This window comes from Meleagris gallopavo, chromosome 2 (assembly GCF_905368555.1).
Source record: "Meleagris gallopavo chromosome 2, MGAL_WU_HG_1.1, whole genome shotgun sequence".
Lineage (NCBI taxonomy): Eukaryota > Metazoa > Chordata > Aves > Galliformes > Phasianidae > Meleagris > Meleagris gallopavo.
The window spans coordinates 50,594,381-50,618,061 of NC_139405.1; the positions used below are offsets into that span (position 1 = coordinate 50,594,381).

The 23,681-nt window shown below is 40.3% G+C and overlaps 1 protein-coding gene across 7 annotated transcripts in view; it reads left to right on the forward strand.

Annotated features, from left to right (window-relative positions):
• ARID1B (AT-rich interaction domain 1B) overlaps nt 1-23,681 on the forward strand; it is a 316,149-nt gene that overhangs the window by 197,398 nt on the left and 95,070 nt on the right. For all 7 annotated transcript variants that reach the window (XM_085217103.1, XM_085217106.1, XM_085217108.1 and 4 more), the window contains one exon: nt 20,003-20,246. In XM_085217103.1, coding sequence (XP_085073229.1) covers nt 20,003-20,246 — 244 coding nt within the window. The remainder of the gene's footprint in view (nt 1-20,002; nt 20,247-23,681) is intronic.

Below are 23,681 nucleotides of genomic sequence, written 5' to 3' on the forward strand. Positions count from 1 at the left end.
CCCAGTAAGGCAATAAGAAACAGAGGTCATGAGAGAACTGAGTAATTTTTTAGGCTTAAAAACATTGGGGGAATGGGGAGGGAGCAGGACTGATCTTATAATACTTTATAAAAGCAAACCAACAACAAGTCTTGAGAATTTCAAAGCATCCTTTCCTTTTCATCGTTTTCTGTCAGGGCTCTATATACATTTTATGGCACGGCTGTAGGCTCCATTTGTGAAGTTCATTCTGAATTATGTGAGTTATACTTCTGTTGGTTTTTGATCCTTAGATCAATCCCGGTTGTGGGAGTTTATTGAAGCCTCTAGTGGGTGAAATGCAGGATGAGGAAGCTGAAGCTGCTTTGATTATGCCTAGGTAGCTAATTAGAAGAGGTAGCAGTTCACCCAGAAGTTATGTGGGAACCACTGGGTACGGGACTGGGGAAAGCACTTTCCTTGAGTCATCTAATGAACATGGACCTTGTGTAGGTTTTTCTTTCAAGAGAGAGAGGGAATTCCTCACCCACCCTTTTTTTTTTTTTTTAATAATTCTGAAAAGCTTTGGCTCAGATCCCTTTTATTTTGAATTTGAAATTATTAACTATATTAAAATGGACAGTGCTGTGTCTAAATCCAGAGTCATGATTCCACATCCTTGGTTTGCAGAAAAACAGGAGCACTGCATTCTGGAGCCTTTCTCCTGTGTCGTTCTGTTGATCCTTTCAGATGGTTCCAACCATGTTTACCATTAATGTAGATTACAAACCCTAATGAAAATAATTTCAGTAGGTGAAGGTTTTTCTATGGATTTTAAAGCCTATAATGTGAAAGTTTAGATTTTAAGCACAATATTAATTTCTCATGTCAGTGTCCAGCTGTTTTTTCATTCTTAATTTCTTGTTAAAGTGAACTTGAATTCTACTGGACTTTGGAAGCCAGTGTTTTCCTCTTCTCATTGCTAACCAAAGCTAACCAAATGATAGTATGACATTATACTAGAATTCATGGTTTTGTTAATGTGGTGGAAAATATGCAAGTGAAAAGTGAAGAATTTCCACATCTGCAGTGGAAAAAGGCTTTTGTGTTTACAAAAAGAGAAAACTAGTATACAGTGTAGAACATTAAATCCAAGGTTTGGGGCAGATATGTTATTCTGAATTAATAAGAACAACTATGAATTAGGAAATGAGGTACAGGGAGAGTGAAAAATTGCCATTTGTCTCAGGCAAACAGTACTTATTTAAAACTCTGAATGCAGAGAACAATGTAAAATCTTCCTGTCCAATGAGAGTGCTATATTGACTGGCTTTACTTCTTACTTTAACATGTTTGTTTGTTTGTTTGTTTTCTTTGTTTTTAAACATACTTCAGAGGTTACTCAGTGATGTGGTATGTACTGAATAATGTTGCTCAGAAGTAGTTGCTGAGTCATGGTACAAAGTTGGTATTTTGGTGGGAGATTGAAGGGGAGTATGAACACGCTGTATTTGCGGCTTGGAAAAAAATGTTCCTGCAGTTCTCACCAGACAGCCTCTAGATCTGGTGAGCAGAAAATGCTATTGTTTGGAGGTCTGAAATTCTGAGTTCTCATTTGTTTTCAATGTTTCATTGCTAATAAAACACTTTCTAGGAGTCTAAATGAGATGTAATGAATTTGATTTTAGGGGGAAGGGAATTTATTTCTGTGGTTGTTGCTTAATCAACATCTATTCTGCCACTTCACATCAGCTTCTGTTCTTTCCAAGTGAATTAGTTCTTTGGGCAGCACGTTAAAAGGAAGTGTATTGTTCTTGGCAGGGCGCTTGAATTTCTAATTACCAGATTCCTGCCTTAATTGCAATTACCTGAACACCCAGGCAGGGTGAACTTTTGGAAAAGAATGTAATTAGAGCAGAAGAAACCTTGCTGCCAACTGTTTGTCCGGATGTCTACACTAAGGAGAGCCATGATAAGTTCACATCTCCACAGACAAGCTGTCAATCCACAGAGAAGATGCCCAAATGTTTTACAGGCCTGTTGTAACACGTATGATTGCTGCACGGCCTCAGACCTGGTGTGGAGAAAAAAGAAACAATTTGCTATTCTCTTCCCATCTTAACTGTGAAGGATCAAGGGGAACTTGTGCGAGGGCAAGGTCTTTGATTTCTCTGTTGTGTGTGCTCAACAGAACGGTTCATCAGGTGCACAATTTGTTTAAATAAATAGCTATAGTAAATTGTCGTCTGCGTGAGATAAACAAGGTGCACACAGAGTAATTTAATTCCAGTAAAAACAAACAAATTAGGTCATTTCTTTCCGATAATGCTTGTAGCGTGCCATTCTTTGCATGCAACTACAAAAGCAAAATGTTACCAGCCCCCAAGAAATAACACAAAACCTCACTTAAGAGCAGAAATGATAGTAAGGGTGTTTCTGAATACAGGCTGTATCCTGATTGTAAGCTGCAATCGCTTGGCTTAATGGCCTACAGAAAAAATATTGTATCAGGCTGCTATTCTCAGATACCTGTGTTGGCTCGCAGGGAAAATAAGTAATGGAAAAAAAAATTGAAGTGTTACTATTTCAAAATATATAAATTACTGAAAACTTGTATTTCTCTAATTATGTCCTTCCACTAATTCAGCTTTCAAATAATGTCACTGATAAGGATATCTTAAAAAAAAAAAAAAAAAAAAAATTGCACCAGAGCTCGATTGGTTTAGGGAGGTGATTATTGGTCTTTGTTAATTTAAAAATAAAGGGGAAAAAAAAAAAACAACATAAAAAATATTAATGTGTTTGATTCCTGTGAGATCAGGATTGGACCAACTCCTGAGGTTGTAGCATGCTAGTGTCACTTACTGTTGGACTGAAAATAAGAGAAGGCATCAGATGAGTGCCTTCTGTTTTTATAGAGAAGAGTTGTAAAGCTGCTTTGTTCTTTCAGACAAGTAGTTAAGAGCACTTCAAATGACTTGCTCAAATGCTAGGCTCCCCAAGCTCATGTAATGTGAAAGGGTTGTGATGGGAAGAGTGGTGGTGTAAAACTATTTCAACTGCTTTTTAACAGTGCAGGGGTGGAGGAGATGGAGGAGGGGGGTTGATAGAGCAAAATATGTAGTTACCTGGTTTAAATTCAGTCACCGTGTTCAAATCGTTAACAAGCACATGAATATGGCTTCTATTAACAGAAGGTTTCCTGCCACATATGGAATGGTTGGCAGCAAGGCCTTATTCTCAGCCAGCCCAGTCACATATACAAAACCCATTCAATTAGATTCCAGGGTTTGTTGCCCATTCCTCAGTTTTCCAAAACAAGAGTGAAAATGTTAAATGATTAAGGAGATAATTCATGAGATTCAAGGTCAGCAAGCCTGATGGGCAGGCTCAGTACCAGGGGTTTTATGTGACTTTTACGTTTTTTATATGTAAACAGAAGGTGCTTTGGAAAGTTGGGATGTTGCATTGTTTTCATTATCTCTCTGTTCCCAGTTTGAATTTAGCATTTACTCTTACTGATCCGTTGTTTGTTTGTTTGTTTGCTTGTTTGTTTTTCCCAGACATAGTACTGGGGAGAGGCACATTAGAAAGGTGTTGTTTCGTTTCTTTTCGTTTCTTTTCGTTTTATTTTTCCTCTTTCTCTGTTTTAGTCACAAATTTATGTGCTTCTTGTGATAGAAGATAATAGGCAGATAGTGGTATTGGGCAAAATAGTGGAGAGAGTAATACTTGTGCACAAGAAGAATGCTCAAAAACAAATTTTGGTTTTCAGCTGCTGATGCTGAAACTATGGATAAGTCCTTTCTTTTCAGGCTTCTTGGAACTCTTGGAAAGTCAAAGGTTTCTTACAGGATCTCAATCACCATTCCGTTTGAGAAGTCTTAGCAAGAAGCATGTTTAACAAGCATTTAATCTTGAACACTGGGTAAACTGTTTTTCCAGTTTTTAAAATAGACAAGGAAGGAAAATGTAAATGTGTTAAAAGACTGGTATATAAAAAAAGAGGACATCGTGTCTCTATGGAGTTTCTTCAATGTCTATGTTTTGGTTCTTCTAACCAAAGTGAAAGAGTTGCATGTGTGGCTATAGCTACCCTTTCTTATTGTTACATGTGATCTGCATTTAGAACATCAAAGCTCACTGCACACTAGCCATGGCCATAGCTTCTAAATATTGGTAACAACCAAGCTGTTACTGTGACCTTGCCTGATTGCTTCATGCAGGCTTTTGGATATGAGGATCTTCGTAAGAGTCATTTTTATCATTCTTATATTTATTTTAGCTTGCAAATTTGGTAGGAACAGGCATAATTCTCTTTGCTTCTCCATCTTCCATTAGGAACAAATACACATTATCTTTGATATTCTTCAGTGTTCATATTTTTGTGCCTTTATTGCATCTCTTCTTGTACTGATAAATCTACTTCCTCATGCATTTCTTATATATATAAAAAAACAAACACATTTTGAATTTCACTGTTGAAGACCACTGGAAAAAAAGTATTTGTAATGTGCGTCTGTTCTAATGTCTGCCAGAAAATGGATGGATAAAACAGCAGTACTTGTAAGTGATAATTTTGTTCTTTCCTATAAAGGTAAATTAGGGTACAGATTCAAAACAGTAAAAATGGAATGACATCTGGATGATCTTTTACATTTTAGTATAGCAAGCCTTAATATTCCCAGCTAGAGTCACCGGGTATGTAATATTGAAGTTCTGAGATAGAGCAAAAGCTTGTTAGAAATCAAGTAGTGAATCCATTCCACTTCCCGGTTGCTGAAAGTGACAGAAAGGCCATCTCATCTGAGAATGAGCTGGGATTGTTTGTTCTGGGATGATTGCTGGTTCTGCACCTAGGCTAAAATAAATCTCTAACGTTTGTATCTGTGTGCTGCTGAAGTGAGCAGGGTAGACATTATGATTTGCACTTTGCTTCCTTTTGTTTTGAATTCAAAGGCCACCCCTAATTGATGGAGGTTTCCTTTACGATGCACTTATTCTCAAATCCATCATGCGGTGCTTGTGCTGCCCCTTGTCTTCATGGATGCGCTGGTCTTTGACCCAGAACTGGTAAATGAACCCTGCAGGAAAATCATTAGAGAATTGGAATGGTTGTAGTGGAGGGACCAAGGGTCAAACCATTACCTCCCTGCAGGACCGTCGACTTAAATTGGACTTCTTGCTTTTCTGAAGCAGGTCAAGTGTCAGGGACAGCTGAAGTGGTCAGGTACAAACCAATACAGATCATGGATATAGCTCAGGCTTTTTTTTTCTTTTCTTTTTTTTTTTTTTTTAAGCTTAAAAAATTAAGGTAGGTGAGAAGGACCTCAGCTTCTCTCCTCTTTCTGCCCTTTAAAAAGTAAAATTAAATTCCTGAGAAGTCAACAGGAGCCCACGCTGTGACACTAATGTGCTGTTTGTGATCTTTTGGCACATTCATAATTTCTTAGAGTGGTTAGTTCACCTTTTTAGTCTGTCCTTGTAGTTTTCTTTGATGGAAAAGTAACAAACGATATTTGGTAACAAGAAAATACCTCCATAATTTTTATGAGAAATATACCTCTGCTCTTTTTTCATTTCCTCAATTGTTCTTTGCATAATTTTTTCACTCTTAAACTCAACAGGAATGTAAAATGACCTTTTGCAGAGTGTATGTAATAAATATTTCCTGCTTGTAGAGAAAAAACTCCTCAGTAGAATGTATATGGCAATGAAATATAGCATTTAACATGAGCAAGTATTTAATGATTTTATTTATAAACCCGTAGCCATTAAAATGTTTTTTGTTTTTGTTTTTTTCTAACAGGAAAATTCAAAGCATGGTGAACTTAAAAGTAAAATAAGAATAAGCATAAAATACCAAAAAGCTGTGAGTGTCATACTACTGAAATATGACCACAAACACGGAAGAACAAAACAGTTTGTACTGGGGATAAAAAAAAAAAAAAGGAATTAAAAAAAAAGATTAATGTGTAAGACCTGAAGTTCTTTTCACTGACTTCAAAGCGCTCTCTCTGCAGCCACGAGCTGCTGTGCAGGATGATTCAGAGCCCGCGCTGGGTTCCTGCCTTCAATAGCTCCTGCAGAGGGGAAATTTCCCTCTGCTGATTAGAAACTGGTCCCTGTGTGCCTGCAATTACCGGGTGGAGAGATCCTGTGCTTATACTCCATACTTAGAAGGCTGAAGCTGCTTGTGTATGGGGTTGTTCCCTTCTGGAATTATGTATGAGGCAGGAAAGAATTAGCACTACCGTGCATTTGAGTTAGTGGGCCAAAACCTAGCTCTTGTGTTGAAATCAGTGGCAGACTGATTTCTAGAGAAGTAAACATGTCTTGATCAGAGGAGATGAATTACTTGCAGCGTGACTGACAGGTAAATGCTTTAAAATATTAATGAGGAAAAAATCAAGGGGAAAACATATAGGTGCTGTTTGATTAGGGTATCCCACCCTGCCCTGAGATGCACATGCTTGAGACCCACAAGCCAGAGAGATGCAGAGCTCAGATGTGGCCATGCCACTCCTGGCTATGCGTTCATGCTATGTGCCTTCACAGCAGGGCTGTCCTCTCAGCGAGGGCTCCTTGTTAAGGCTAGAGTCTCTGAATATGATGGGCTTTTTTTTCCTTAGATTACATGTTAATCTTTAGTTACGTTGAGGGTTCTTGTAGTTATGGCTAATCATTAAGAAAGTAAAGAGAAAATCTAAGTGACTGTGGGAGACTGTGAGCTCCCAGCCCCAGCCTGTCCAGGCCTGCTGCCAGCGGTGCTGCGGGCACGACCATACAGGAGCTGCCTCAGGGAGCTGTGCCCTGGGAGCAGGGCATGCCAGAGGGCCTGGGGCAGGGCGCTGGAAAGTCAGGGAACCTGGGAACAGCTTTGAAAAGAAGAGACTGGGAATAAAAACAAGTCTCTGTTTCTGTGCTTGCAGAGAGGATTATAGCGCATCTTGTGCTGTGGCTGCACCTTGTCTGGTGATAGAGGGAGGCTGAGAAATAACCAGCTGGAATCAATTATCTTTTATTCCAGCTTCTTTCACTTCCAGCAGCTCTCTCCTCTCCAGCAGACTAGAGCCGAGAGTACACAATTGCCGGTGTGCAGAAAGAAATCTGCTGTTGTAACACCTCCGGTATTGTGTCTGGTAGAAGCCAGCTTTAAAGGGTAAGCAATCTGGAAAATAGCTCCTCGCGCCACAGCATGCGGGAGGGCGAGGCCTGCCCCGCTCGGGTGGGCTGGAGCGGCTGCGGGGGGAGTGCCGAGCTGCTTGGAGCACCAGTGGGAGGAGGACGGCCCGCCGACAGGCTGTGAAAGTAAATATGGAGAATTTCCACTCACAGGAGCTGCTCTGGCTTTTGATGTTTATGATGATGAATGATGTGTAATGAACAGCCACACAGCTGAGAGGAGCAGCTCTTTGAACACGGCTTTTCCGTTGTAACGCATCAGTACTAACAGCCCGGCTTCCTTTGATTGGAGATGGTGGGGCAGGAAGTGAGCTGGAAGGAAAATTATTTTCCTCAGCTCCTCTGCAGAGAGTCAGGCCTTTATCTTGTCAGTCGTGCAATTTATTTTGAAAGGTGAGGATCTGAGATATCACAGGTGGTAGTATCAGTCAGGTTGGTCAAATTTTAGCCCGCTGGTATGATAGTTGTAGCTGTTTCATTATGTCCAGGGAAGCTGAAGCACATATTAGTGTTTGGTACCCTGCACAGAGGAAGCAGTGCTTTGGTTTCCCCAGCAGGTGGGTAATTATGTCCTCTACCACTTCCTGTGCTGGAAGGGACTGTGACACAGCTGAGCTCTGCCTGCAGTCAGTCCTCCTGAGCTACCTGCTCCATAACCCTTGAGCAGACACACTGTACATATGGCCTGTTGTTTTACATAGTGGTGCTATTTTCAAAGTTGTGAACTTTTGGGCTTTCTTCAAGTCTTTACAATTATATCCCAGTATAATAAGTAGAAAATAAATATTCTCAAGACAGCATTGCTGACATCCACATTTAACGTTATATTCTGAAAAGCCCTAAGTATGGATCTTGAAATCAGTATGCATTATGTTATAGCGTTAATTTATTTAAATTATATCTAGTTTTTACACACATCTCACTGTTCAGCCTTGTAAGTGTATATATATACAGATAGGTATGTATATATATGGAAGAGGTAAGATGCTTTCAGTTGCCTTCTGACAGGAGATAAAGGACTGGCATTTGAAACATGAAGAATTTTCAGCTTCCCTCTTTGCATGTTCATAAACCCTAGAATTACAGATGCTGTCCTCTCTCTGCTTTAAAATTGAGCAACAAAAGAAAGTTAACACTAAATGTCATTTTATAATTGCAGTAATGATCACACAGCTGTGCTTCCCTCATTTTATAATGCACGTCAGGATCAGTTTAGGAGCTCAGCCTCATTTCCTCTCCAGACACAATTCTAGTGACCATTATTACACTAAGTAAGTTCTGGCTGAAGTCAGACGGATGCTTGGGCGGTGTAAGGAAGGCCAGTCTGAAAGGATGCTTGCACTTCTGGGCTGGCTGTGTTGTCTTTCAGTCAGTACAGGAAGTACGCGTAGGGGTGTATGAGCAGAGTGGCTATAGGAAGCTCTGGCATTTGTACCTCTATGCATCAGAAAAACAGTAAAAGAAAAAAAAACAACAACCTGGTTGTGTTATTCTTTCATGAGTTAAGAAATGTTTTCATTATTTATGAGTATGTGAAATTCTGAGGAGGAGCTATTACACTTAAATGAACCTGTGAGCAGCCCATAGAAAAGCAAGTGCCTGCAGCGCTAATAATGAGAACTGACAAGGCAATCCTGCTGTGTTTATTTATGACCTTCTGCCTTTGTTAGCTCTTGTGAGAAATTCCTTTCTAACCATAACAATATTGCTGGAGTTTGGCACTGTGCTGAGAAATCCTACGGAGCCCTGAGGCCCACTAACTGGCAGTGGTACAGCTCCTAACAGATTGGCATGATGGTTGAAGTGTTTATACATTTTTTTTTCTTTATTTCTTTACTTAATTCATAAAATTGTTTTTTTCCTTTAGAACATTCGTTTATTCTGACAAGCCCATTCAGAATAATTTTGGGACTTGGTGAAGATCTCAAAATACTGATGTGGGTTTTTTCCCCATTTTTGGTGGTCTGTCTGCTGAATAGCTCAGAAGATGAAAAACTTCTTTGGGTAGTTCATCAGTTAGATCTTGGAAGTCATGAGGTAGATATTGTTGTGTTTTGTTTTTATAGAATGACAGTGGTGTAGAAATGATGCCTGTATCTATAATATTTACTATGTGGAAGAACATGATTGCGGACTGGAGTGAGTGCTGCAACTAAACAGCACTGACCTCACAAGTCACTGGAAAACTAAGAACCATACTCTTCTTAGACCATGGCATGATGCACTTGGCTCTTTCCCCATCTTCCTGTCACACATATGCCCCCGTAGACTACTCAGCCCTGCTCCCTAAGCTGTGTGATAGTGCTCGAACAGATTTGAAAGTTAGAGCTTCAGCAAGAGATAGGGCAGCAGTACCTGAAGTTCTTGTAGAGCTGAATGAAGTCTGTCCTTCCTTCATCTTGCAACAACTCAGGTGTGACTGTGGACAAGAACAGTGGTTCAGCAATATGCTGTATGCAACATGCAGGCATCTGAGTGGAAACACGAACAGAGGAAGGGAAATGACCGCTGCCTTACAAGGCCCTGGTAGGCCATTTTTCAGAAGAGTTTCCAATGCAGCCTATCATTTCCACTTTTGACACATTAGCTGGCATATTATTTCCTGTGTATGAACGCCTTCAAAATCCAGGATGGCTAGAATAGAGATCAGATGGGAAAACGTCCTCTGTTTACTCTGTTTGAAAATATTTCATACTAGTAACTTCCAGATGTGGGCTTTGTGGTACTACAGGGTGCTTGCTGGAGGAAACCACAGCAGGCCTGCAGCCTGGCAGATGTGAAGGAGAATTAGCACATCAGGTCAAGGGCTAGGTAACGTGCAGTACTCAGTCATGGCAGGCCGTGGAGCAGCAGGCACATTTCGGCTGATGTGGTACAATGTACATCCTACTCTTGCTTTCTTGGAGTGTTTTCATAGCATGTTTATTAGAACTACAGTGCTCCTCCCTCATGCCAACAAAAACTCTAGAGGAGCAATCTAATTGAAAGCTTCATCTCGAAGATCTGGGCCCCCCTGTATTTCCTATGAGGAAAACAAGCTGCAACTTTCAACCATGCTGAGACAATCAAAAACTCACAAAAACCTGTCTTCCACAATTCACTGTGGAAGTCTTTTCTTTTTGTAATCTACTAATTAAGAAACAGTAGTAATTGGTATATGGCTTCTTCTGTAGACTGCAGTCTATATGGCTTAAGGCATCCGTAGGGACTTTTCATTTTTGAATTGTTGGAATTTACAAACCTGCTGGATAAGGGTTAGCTTAATGCACTCAAGGATCAGGACAATGATTGTGTTATCTTACCCTCAAGAAAAAGCTTTCCACTCCAAAAACAAAATTTGTATACCATGGCTTGGACAGCATGCTTAACAGGAGTCAGAGGGGGCACTGGCATTTGAGATTTTTTTCTTGAAGCTTAATTGAAGGAAGCATGACAAGCTATCCTTCCTACTAGTGTAATCAGGATAGTATTTCAAAAGAAATCTGAGGCTGAGACACCTTTCTTAGATTTCAAAAGCCTTTTGAAATTTATACAGAGGTTTCTGAAAAAGAAGTTTTACCCAAGTCTGTTAAAACCATATCATCTCAAAATATCATGTTCTTTTGCAGCTCAATTATTTTGCACAATAGTGTGCCCAGCCAGTACTGAATTACTGCAAGGAGATGTGAACTCTGGAATTTGGGACGATTAGGGAATCTGGTTCTAGCTAGTGTGTGTGAGAAAAGAATTGAAAGTTTATTTTCTGCTTTATTACTGCCTTGGATTTCATTTGCCATCCTTTTCCCAGGTTACTTGGAAATGAAAAGGTAGGAGGGGTGAGTGAACAGCTCTTGAAGCATAATCATTTGATTTTGCTGCTATGGGCCATAAACCTCAGAAAGGAGAAAGCAGTTTGTGTACATATGGATGTGGGCGAAGCAAAGCAGTCGGAATAATCACAGCCTTGTTTGTTTGTGCTTTACTGGATGTTGAACTATGCACTGCTGGAGTTGTGCTAGGTTCAAAAAAATGAAAGAAAACCCAGGAGGGAGGAGGATGAGAGAGTCCTGCGTGATTCTGGAGTAGCAAATGTAGCTGAATTTATTGCAGCAAACATTGTGGCACTCATTCCTGCCTGATCCCCAAGTATAACAGCGTATCTGGGTTTCTTAAATAAAACTTTGTTAATACTGTTCTCTGGGGCAAGTCTCCTTATTCCATCTCTTACAAAACAGGTATTTCTAACACATGCCACTATTGTGGGCATATACGTTTTCCTCTTACTTTCAGCATGTGATTAAAGAGGAAGAGATCGAAAGTTATTGGGGCACCTGTGTTTTTGAAGTTTAAGATGTGTCTGTGGCTTGTTTACCATCTCCTGTAATTGTGGTATTTGGTTACACAGGTTTGTGGGGGAGAGAGAGAAGCAGCACAATATGATGCATGCACAATCCCTGAGCTAATGAAAAACTGTGTTTTGTAGGTCTTTATTCTCACGCTAACCTGCTGGGACGTCTCCTTTATCAAACCATGCCTGCTACAGAGGGTATTAATATGCCAAATAAAAGACAAGCACTGTAGAACAAGAGCTTTGAAAGCTTAGGTGTACTGATTCATTGGTTGGTTTTGCCCTTTATTGTGGTCCACGTATAGCTTTGGGCTATCAGAACAACTGGTTATCAACTTGCCTAATTTACTAATCTACTGTGGGAAGAAAAGAGCTGTTTTCAGTGGTGAGAAGGCGATTGGTTGTTGAACCAACACTTTTTCTGTTTTCTCAACTGCAGTCTCCAAATCAAATAGTGTTGTAAACTTTTTTTAGCAGCCCGGCTGATGCCTTCTGAATGCAGTATGGGGTAATCTGAGAAGCACATATGGAAAGCCATTAGCTTTTAATTGCAAGATGGGTGTGTTGAGACTCAGTAGGAAACAGTAGTAGTAAACAGTAAGGTATGCTGAACTGTGTGAGATTGTGTGGCTATAATTAAAGAGCTTCTCCTACATGAGCTACCCTTCACAGACCAGTTGAGAACCTCTGCATTGCAATCAAGTGTAGACGTACTGCATCATAGGTATATTGTGAATTTTATCACATTTTATTATATGGTATCCTGAAGAGATTTTTGCTTCTTGCTTGAGCTGCACCTGTGAAATCTCAGGTTTTTGAATGTGTACCTCAGGATAGATGATTTGTTTCTGACTGCGTGTGCACTGCATTTCCACAAGTTTGGAAGCCAAAGTAAATGCAGCAAAGGGACTAAGGAGTAATTTCTAGTTCATGCTGCTGCTGCTCCTGCTGAAGTTTTAGATGTTTTTCAAATCTACTGACCCATACATTCCCATACATAAGACATTTGGAATGTCTTATTCTTCTCTTACCCTTTTGTCCAAATTTGTATTTGTCCATCATGTGATTCAGTATTCCTCATCTTGCGTACTTGTTCAGAATTCTTTCAAACCCAAAGAAACAGAAAAAGTAGGCAATGTGAGAGGAAGAAGGGGTGTGTTGTGTTTTCCTTGCGGCTTTGTGGTGCTCAATTCAGTGTAGACTGACTGTTGCAGTCAGAAACATACCTAGAGAAGCAGATTGGACTGACCGGCAATGAGTTGTCTGATGGCTGTGCAAATTCTAAGCATATTGAAGAAAGAAAGAAAGAAAGATGGTGCTCTCCAAAATAGAAAGCTCTTGAGAGCTTGAAAGATTCTAGATTAATGCGTATTTACCTTCAATCTTCTTCCTTCCTGTTTTATGCTGCTGATTTAGTCTATCTTCTCCCCAGGGAAGTAGTACATGGTCTGGAAAATGATTGTATTCCAAAGGAGTCCAATAAAAGGAGGTTCTTTTGTCTTATTTAATTGCTCTCTAAATGAGAAAACTTAGCTTTAGTGGAAGGGATTTCACATTTGTGTTATTGACACTGAGGAAACTGAATGAGTAGTAATATCAGTATGAGTAGATTTTCCTTGGTTGCTGTTAGGCAAATGTAACTTTTCTTTCCTAGGCTTGGGGGCAATTTGTTGTGTTTTCCATTGATTTGATTGTTTTAAATGTTGATAATTTATTTGCTGTAGCTGCAAAGTTGTTGGCAGAGAATTTTTCTTTGCTACAATACTGAGGAAACAAATGGCTCCTAAGGGTTCCTGGCTTTCTATTTTTTAAATTTTATTCTCAGAAATTCTACGTGCTAAGCATTCTGCTTCAGAGGTAAACAGTGAAGTTTGTATCCTGAGAGATCCAATGTTACTGTTTTCCTGTTCTGAAGATTTACTATTTACTTCTGACATAAAAAAGTATTGCTGCCAGACGAGCTCTGTGTCTTACCTGTTTACAGTCTTTGCTAGACTTTGTCAATTTGCTCTGATAGCACATGGGTCATTAGTATTTATTGCTTTATGCACGGGAGTCGATGTTTGTGAAGTATCAACTTTTTTATGCCATTAGGAGATTTCTTGATGCAGCTGGAGACCCGGGACTCCCCTTCTCATTACCTGTCAGGGAATTACAGACCACATAATGACTGGCACTCAACTCTGTCAGCGAGGAGCGGAGCTATTGGCGTTTTCACGTGTTTTTTGAGGCTACTGTGTCAGTTTTAAATTTCTAATTCTTCTAAGTTGTTTCTGCTGTAGTGCTCTTGTCCGGTTGAGCAAGAAAGATCCCGTTGTGGAGTGAGGGCAAGCACAGAAGGAGTATGGCTGTATCTGTTTTAGCAACTTCTAATCTCGTGTCTGACAGATATGGATTTATCTGATTAGATTGCTTTTGTGTGGTACTTGATCGATTTATATGGGTTTGTATATAGTGGAACCACAAGGATATGAACCAGTCATATGTCATCTGAAAAAATTGAGAGAAATTATCAACATAGTTTAAAATAGCTTAAAACACACAAGCATAATCTTTGTCCTGAATATACACAGTGCTACGCTAGGATTAATTCCTAGAAAAATAATGGACTTTTTTGAAATTATTATGCTTTTCCTAAAAACAATGTTTTCTGTACAGCTTTAATCAGAGAGATTTTTTTTTTAAGGCTGGGAATTAATTTCATATCCAAATGAAAAGTAAGAACTGTCCAAAGCAGTCACTTGCTCAGTGATTAACGAAGTGATTAGTGAGCTGTGACTTGAATCCGGTTTTTCAGGTTGTCTTTTTGTGGATAATTTCTTGAATACTGATGTGATTCCAGAACCACACTGGTTGAGAAGACAGAAGGCAGAGCACTGGCACTGCATTATTTGCTTATACTTTTATTCAGTTGCTTAAGTGAATATTGGGCTTTTGGGAAAGATTCTGCATTCTTGTGTGACTTCCCAGCGTCACTTCTCAGAGGAGTTATTGGTGCTGATAGGAGCCCTTTCCACAAATGTCAGTACCTGGGACGTTTTGAAAAAGCACATGAGGTTCTTTCCTTACTCATGTCTCGGTAAACACGAATGTTTGAGGATGTGCATGAAGCAGGACCGCCGTACCTGGCTGAGGTCTGCAGCATCTCAGTGTAGGAGGGGGTAGCAGGGGCTGCTGGGCATGAAGGGGTTTCCCTGGCACTCCCCATGGCTCCAGTGCCTGCGCCCTCTCCCAGTGGTGCTGGAAATGGAGGCTGTTAGCTCAGTGCCCTCTAGACAATGTGACCAGCAGGGCCTTTGGAAGGCTTCTTGAAACGTGCTATTATAGGCCGCTTTGTGATGAAAAGAGGTCTTACAAATATCTTCAAATTTAAGCAGCGCCATTGTGGGATTTTTCTTTGTGTGCGGGTGTGTGTTTGTCAGCCAAATCATTTGTTCAAAGTTAATCTCAATTACAGAGTGTATTGTTCATAATCCCCCACGGTCCCAAAACAATAGCGGAGTGGATGTCTACTTGAATGTATATTTACATATTTAAATGTAAAATATGTTGGTGTGTATATATAATCTCACTTTCAAAGTGGTGATTCGTTTTGAAGAGATGGATATTTCCTGCGGGATTCTGCCTTGTAGGCAGTACCATCATCCATCCCAACAATCCTGGAGGCCTGAGCCAGGTGGCAACAGCTCTGACCCTGCAGGCAGCCCTCCAGTACAGCCCTGTGCTGGGATCTGTGCTGCTACAAAGCTGAGGGCAGCGGGCCATGGTCCTCAGCTTATTTGAGACCAGGGGTGCTGTGCGACTTTACTTGTAGTATCTGCAGAACACCTTGGCTTTCCTTCTGCTCTTTGAGCAAAAAGAGACTGATAGACAATAGCCAGGAAGCAGAAGTAATTCCCAGGTTGTACACACTATGTAGAAGCCCCCAGACCATAGCAACCTGTCAGTGAATTTAGCTATCATTTAGCAACATGGGACCTTACTGAGGTGCTGAGTGCTGGATCTGTTGTATGCTTCTCTGTTTTGCCGACCTCACAGAAGGTTCTCATCATTTTTCAGCTGTAGGTATCAAGCAGGGGATTCCTTTAGTAAAGTCTCATTTATGTTTTATGACTGCTGGGATACTCTTGAGCAAAACCAGCAGCTGCACAAGGTGTTCGCAGTGTACATTTTTGCTTCACACTGAGTGCTCTTTTCCTGTTGCACTGTGTAAAGTCATGGTGTTGTTAGCAAGTTACTGTCGTCTCCTTTTTGCCGTTTATTCACTCTAGGACTATTTTTTGGGTACATTACTGTATTATTACGTGGAAGTTTCTGTGTTTTCCTTGTGCTCTGCTTGTCAGCAACTTTGGGTTTCGTGGCTCTGTGTGCAGTTAACTTCCTTCTACTTCTTACTGGCTGCATTGCCTGTAAGTAAATTGGTGTGCTGTTGCGAGTGGCTCTCTTGTCAGGCTGATAAGATCACACCACCAGGAAAGTATAACATTAAAATCCTGTGCACAATGTGATCCTGTTCATTTTAGCTCTTGTACTTGTCCAAGGACAAGAGAAAAGGTTGTTTATGGGTGGAAAGTGAGGCTAGAAGTGAAGATAGTGGAAGATAAAACATCTAGCTGGAAGAGAGAAATCCTGTGCTGGGACATTCTCATTTCTAATTAAGGTATTGACTAGAAATGAACTTTGAAAGCTGATTGGGACATCCGAAATAATACAGAACATAACACTGACTGAGAATACAGAATATTGATAAGGGTTCGTGACAGAGTGGGGGAAAAAATATGTCCTCTATTTTTCCTTAGATTTGATATCATGTTTGAAAATACAGTCATATCAACAGGCAAAAGTACAAAGATTATTCTGCAAGAAATAGGTCTGTATAACAAGAGGTTTCTAGTAATTCCTGACTTGCTATATTTTACTCAAAGAAACGAGTGCTTTCCAGATAGGACCTCTGAAAAGAGGCAAAATTTAAGACGTGCCTTAGGGTATGGGGACTTCAACCCCTTAAAAGAATCCCTGCAATTACCTAACCTGCCAACTTTCCAACAAGATAAATGGAGGCACTGTAGCTTGAAGGTGCCTTGGTTTGAATGAGATGCAGTAAGTAAGGTCTCTCTGTTCTTACAGGAATCATAGATCTGATAGTACTTATAAAAGAAGAATAGAGTTGGTGCCCTGCTGACTAAATTGTCCTCTAGAGGAGTATTAGTTACAGAGCTTCTTTGTTAACTAGGCTGTATGCTTAAACCACTGTGAATTTCTCTTATTAGCAGGCTTTTTAATAGCTTTACATATGGATGTACTAAGTAAATGCAGGTATATCTATATAATTTATGCATATGATGTGTACGTGTACAATACTTTCTGTATAAATAAAACTTTGTGAAGTAGAAATTGCATGATTTCATTACTGCTGTGCTACAAATAAAGAAAAACACAAGCATTAAAATACTGATATTAGGAGAACGGTAAGCCAACTTCTGCTCTTTTGGTCTGGGTGCTTCCCAAAAGGTCTTTCTTCTCTTTAATTTCCCAATTAGCTCTTGTGGATAACAGAGGTGTTTCTAAAGTCTTTTTATGCTGAAAATTTCCCAGTTGCTCACCTGTTCATACTTTTACCTTGAAAGATGAAGTAAGTCCGTGAAGTGCATGTTTGTAAAGAGTACACAATAATGGTTTTCAAACCACCTTGGACAGAATAGCTGATAATTCTCATTTACCCCATGGCAACACAAAGTAAATGTTGTATAGTACAGCCCAGGCACCTAAAAGGACAGCAGACCTTTCATACAGTCCTGGGAGCAACCCTATTATCAGCTGTCACAGTTGATGTGATCAATACCGTTGCTATGATAACCTCCTCGGCAGAGGAGCTGGATGGATGGCCGTGTCGATGTGCTCTCCCCAGCCTGAAAAGGACATCCTGCTGCACGCATGCGTGCAGCACAATAGGGCCTGTGTTCATTGCAGGAGGGTGGCACAGCCCCGCGCTGGCGTCCTGTGAGCTTCCTTCTTTCTTTTCTGCTTTTATGAATGAGTTGCGTCAGGTTTGCGAGGAAATCCCTTGAAGGCATGCACTTGAGGAAATGCCTGGGACATGTCAGTCACTCCACCCCCACGGGAGATTAGCAAAATGAGAAGCCATAATGCGACCTGATGGAAAAATGAACTTAGTTCTTGTCCCTTCGTTCTTCCACACACACGCTCAGCATGTCAGGGAGGTGCTGGGGAGAACTGTCAAGTTGTGCCTTGATCTCTGAACGACCGATAATTTCATCACGGACGCCACTAACTGCTTCATGGGTTTTCTCCTTTTGGTTTGTTTGTTTTTCAAGCACTTTGCGGCTTACCGAAGCAAATGAAAGCTTTAATCCAAACACCATTTAAAAAACTTAGCTATTCTAAATGCAAAGCCGTGTGTTTTCTGTATCTTTTATCAGCTGGGTGCCTATCTACTTTTTTACACAGAATTCGTATTCATTTTGAATAGGGCCTTTTCTGCTGCATTCGGCTTTTGGAGTTTGATTATATGCTTTTCAGCAGCATTTGTTTTATCAGCACTTCCTGCAGCATTCGTTACACATTACGACAGCAGAGATTTGATTCCGTTTAAAAGAATACCGTATGATGTATGGAAAAGCAGTAATTGCTTACCTGTTTGTCAGATGCATTCTACTGTGAACACTTCCAGCGTTACTCTATGTAGTATCAAGCAGTGTTATTTCTTGTTTACATTTTCTACAGCAAACAGTTTCAAAAAAGAAACAATGAAAATAGTTTATTGCCAGCACCACATCACAATTAAATTTCCATTTATAGGGACTTGGAACTGTTCTCTGGTGAATACTGAGTTCACACATAAATTAAGTTTGAAAACTTCAATCTTTGTTTTCCATACGCCTAATGAAATACAAATACAATTTTGTGCTTGTCAGAAAAAGGAAAATTAACCTGTAGTGAGAGTTGTGCCTGGAGTATTGTGTTCAATGCACGTTTGGGAGTAGGGGCTGTGAGGTGTCCTGTAGAGAGCTAAGTTGGGCCAGTTGTATTTATATACACCTTTATGTATGAGGAGGAATAACACATAACATTCTAGGTGGCTTTTTACGAATGTTACTGGTGCTTGAAGTGCTAATCCTACTATTTCCGTGCCTTGGAAGACTGACTGTCTATTAGGGGAGGCTAGCTGTGAGCCTCTTGTGATGGAGATCAGGCAGCATTCTTACTCTGAATACACCACTTTGAATTTTGTCCAAGTTCTGTAATTTCTAAAAATAACTTTATTTTTGTTATGAAAATTAGACAGCAGTTAGTCCTTGCGTCTTGAGCTCTTTGCCCAAGCAGAGCCCAGCTGTCTTTGTGTTCCTCGGATGCCTGGCCCCTTGTCTCCAGAGGAACTGCTGGCATGAGTCAGACAAATGAAATCACTGTCAACCAGAGTAGCATGCTCTGTGTCATCCCAATTATTTGAAGCCCCAAAGGTCAACTCATGATTTGTTTTATATGTGAAATAGCTCTCTGCCTTAATTCACTAATAGAAATAGCAGTATGCTCCTTGGCTTGCGTCTTGCCAAATACTGACAGAAGTACAGCTACCTTTCTCTTTTCTTTTATCGTGCGATCTTCTTGTCATGCTTAAGAATTAACATTTTTTCCTGAAAGTTAGAGGGCACATCACAACATTCCTATTTTTTCACATCTGGTTTCACAGTGATTTAAAACCAAACTACTCCCACAGATCCAAAGATCGATGTAACTAGCTTTATGTGATAGGCCCAACAACTTGTAGTTAGAATTTGTAAGTGCATTGACCAGTGAAGGAAATTCCTCATTGAAAACATTGAAAATTGCAGCATTTTTTGAAGTGAAATGGAGCAGCTGTTTTGCAGTACTCAGATGAAATTGAAGAGAAACTGTGAACTGGAAACTGGTGTTGAGTGGAAATACAGAAGCAGCCTTCCTTACTCGCAATGGGCCAATGGGTTCTGGATTGCTGGTGAGGGCAGGGCGTTGTTGTTTTCCCTCTCCGGCAAGGTGAAGGAGCTGAACACGAATATTATGAGGGCTGTGTATTTTACACTTTCTTCTGTCACTTTGATGATGGTTTAAAGAGTGAAGTATATAAGCTGTGATTCTAACGGGAACAATCCCAAACATGAAATACTGTGTTGAAGTGAAATTGATAACTCATTTTTATTAGCTTTCATATGCTCAGGTAGAATTTGTGGGATTAATTCTGAAAGCTTAATCCAGATGGAAAAGGTTAAATTCAATGCTGAGGGAATTTGATTCCGATTCATTTGTTACCGTTGCTGGTTCTTTTTCTCAAAAGAATTAGAGATTAAGTGGAGAATTGTGCATACTATCCTAATTTACTGACATCGTTTAACTCCATGAACCAGCATTAAAGAAAACCTCTTAGTTAGCTACTCTAGTAAGTAAACAAGGAGACACGGTCACCATGCCAGTTTTTATGTCTTGTAGCTCGTATATTAGTTCTTGCAACTAATGCACCTTTTCCTTTTTCCTCAGGATTTGTCTGGATCCATTGATGATTTGCCGACTGGAACTGAAGCAACGCTGAGCTCAGCTGTTAGCGCATCAGGCTCTACAAGCAGCCAAGGGGAGCAGAGCAACCCTGCACAGTCTCCATTCTCCCCTCATGCTTCACCACATCTCTCTGGCATCCCCGGGGGCCCATCACCTTCCCCTGTAGGCTCTCCTGTTGGAAGCAACCAGTCTAGGTCTGGTCCCATTTCTCCAGCAAGTATTCCAGGTAAGCTTGTTACAACAAATACAATTAATAGATTTATTATTGTATATTAAAATTACTTCTAGATTGATCATTCTTAATTCGGTCTTAAGAAATGCATAAATAAAGCAGGGATAATTTCAGCTTCCAAGTCCTCAGAGCTCTCAAAATTCCGAACTTGTCTCCACGACTATATTTGTTAAATGTCTTTTTCACGGCCCAGTTCAGACAACTAATACTATTTTTATGTGTTTGGTTCAAGATCATCTATCTATCACATATTTACAGGATCCCTTTTCTATTTTTACGTTGTATTTTTGTTGTCTTTGGCTCTTGGAGTTGTATGATGACTTGTGACCCTTAGTTTGAGACATAGATTTTTCAACTTCATGTTTTAAAAATGGAGTTTAGGAAATAAATGTGAAATTTCTTATGAGGTCTTATTTAATACTTGCAAAGATCAACACATTACTAGGAATACAGACCCAGTAGTATTTTAAACAACGGTATTACATTTGCCACTCGCTCTCCTTTGACAGTGTTGGTACAATATCATCCATGTATATTCAGAAATTTGTGAAAATCTTCTAAAGTATTCAGAAGAAAAAGGAAAAAAAAGGATATTTGGTATTTCATATGAGTTTGTTCTCTTTTTGATGCTCAATTCTTTTATTGTTTTCTGACATTTTGAATGCTAGAGAAACTCCAAGTAGTTGGACAGCACTGGCATTACTCTGAAGTGACATCAGTTGCTGACAAAAGCACAACAAATCAGCATGAAGCTCAGTTAAAAGGAAGAGAAATTACAACTTTTTATCATTAGATGTGCTGTGGACCAAATGCAAGTTGAGATGCAGTGAGCAGTATGCTTTTTGGTATTCCATACAAAGGTTAAACCAGGGAAATGTACATGCCTATCTGTATACAGAGGTCGAACTAGATAAGCAAAGGCGAGTAAGCTCAGTACACTCATGCTGGTTGCATCTGAAATGAGTGTGTCAAGCCCTGATGCAGCATGTATACCCCATAGTCATTTCTTTTTCCCTCCAGCCTCTCTAGCTGGCAGCATGTGCTCAGGTGGGGCAGGAACAGCAGGAAAAGTGACAAGACAGAAGCCTCTGCATTATAGGCAGGATGGTGACCTTGTATTTGCTGTGCATCTCACACTGCGCAGCGTAGAAACCTTTCCCTGTTATTGAGTGAAGTCAAACAGTTCACTCAGCTGGAAAGGTAGCTGTTCCCACAGTCTAAGCCAATCGTCGCACTTTGCAATCAGGACCCAATTTGGTGGCTTTAAGGGAAGTCTTGACTTCCTTCCTGTCTTGTCTTAGTTTGTAAACTGAGGTTCTGATTTCTTGGAAAGCTCTCAGCTTGATTCAGTTTTGACTATCTCTGAATAGTCAGATTTGGCCAAATATAAATTGATTGATATTTTAGCTGCCTGGTTGCTGAGTAGAGGAGGAGTGTTGTGAAGGTGAAAATAGCTTTATTGTAGCCATGACAGAAAAGGTGTGAGTAGGGAAAAGTAATAACTTTTATCAAATTAATTTCTTTGGGGTAAAAAGAGGTGGGGGCTGAAAGATCAGAATCAAAGTCACTTCTCTTCAGCTGAGCCCAAACTTTTGTTTCTGTTGCTGACCTAGTGAAAAGTGTTAGCTCTTCATAGAAAATGTGTCACCAGTTTGAGTGCAAATTTTCTAGTCTGTTGTGGTAACACAAAAGGCATATTAGGAAGTATTTTTATGAACGGCGCTAAATCGGAATTGCCTGCCACTGATTTCCCTGGCTTGGACAACCTTCCTCTTTACCTGTTTTGATAAAGGTAAGCTCTCAGTTGTGAGCACTGCCGTCTTCTGAGGAAGACCAGGCAGCTTCATTAACTCTGCTGCTGCTGTTGCGTTTCTCAAGCTACAAAATGGAATGAGTAAAACTGCTATTTAAAACCCAGTGACTAGTGGGACACTGTTGGATGCTCGGGTTTCCAGACCATGTGAACTCCACTGTGCTCATCGTTTCTCCCCATTCACCTGCTTTCCCACCGTTGTGCTTCATTGCTAGGATTTTATAGGCTTCTTCATCTGCTGTAGTCACAGGACACTGGCAAAAAGTAATAGAGCTTGTTTGCATTTCTCTGGGCTGCCTGCAGTGTTCAGGTTGTGGCTGTTTTTTGAACATACACTGTGTAGTCTGACGTCTCTCCTTTAATAATTTTGTTCCACTCCTATTTTCCTCTTTCTTCTCACCCTACCCTTGTTTGTTCTGACCTCATTCCTCTCCTATTACCTCCTGCAATGTTGTGCCACAGCTTCTCCATGTGACATAGATTGGCTCTTTCAATCATTCTCTCTCCAGCAAGTCATTGTAAAATGAGCAGCTGTTGTGTTGCTGATAGCTACAGCTAGGGAAAGCCAAAATGTTGCAGGGGGTTCTTGGTGGGAAGGTCTTTAAAATAAAGGTGTTGCTTTCCCAGGGTTTACTGGAAGAGAAGCATCCTTTTCCTCATGCCTCCTTCATTGCAACAAAATTGACGACTAATTTAACATCAAAAGGGCAGGAAAACAGACAACCCCCTATTAAACCTCCCAAATGGCTGATTCAGTTCCACTGCCTATTTAAGCCGCTTCTCCACCCCACTGCAAGTCTGCCTTGCCGTATTGCTTTCTGTCACACGTTGTGAATTTCATGGGAATGGACTGGCACAGGCAACACTGACATTGGCACATCTCTGCTCAGTGGGCATTTCCTTTCTGTGCTCTGAAATACTGAACAGATATTTCGTGCAATAAGTGGCACACGTATACAGCCTTTGTCTCCATTTATATTAGTGGAATAAATCAGAGAGATTTATCTCTAAGAGCAGAAAAAGCAACTTCGGCATGTTTTGTTTTGAGAGGGTTTTATCTCAAAAGGGTTAACACTTCTCTTTCTGACACACTTTTGTTACAGGACTGAAATCTTACTCTCTTACAATTTTTAATGATGTAAAATGGTATTCTGATGTCCTAATAAGTGATTCACTATTCTACTTTGCCAGAATTCCTGATCTCTTTATTTTGTAGCCATCTCCGTAATTAGGGCTCATGTTCTTCCAAAAAATGAGATGCGATGCCCTGCACTGCTTTAGGTCTTTAGCCGTGCCTGATTCAACCCTAAACCATTAGTGGAAGCTGACACAGCACATCATCAAAATGCACTGCTGTTGCCAGAAGACCTAGTGGATGTTAATTTCACTTCTTTTTTTTTTTTAGCTTCCTGCCCAACCATTCCGGTTTACCAACAAAGCAAAAATGTAAATACACTAAACTCCACTTTCTCCCCCTCCCACATCTCCAGTTTTGATCTCGGTGGCCAAAGGCTTTTGTCAGCTCTTTCTTCCTTGTGGTATAAGCAGCAAAAATTTTTAATATTAAGAGTTGTGTTGAAGATTGCTGATAAGCCAGGGATCGCTTAACATGTGAT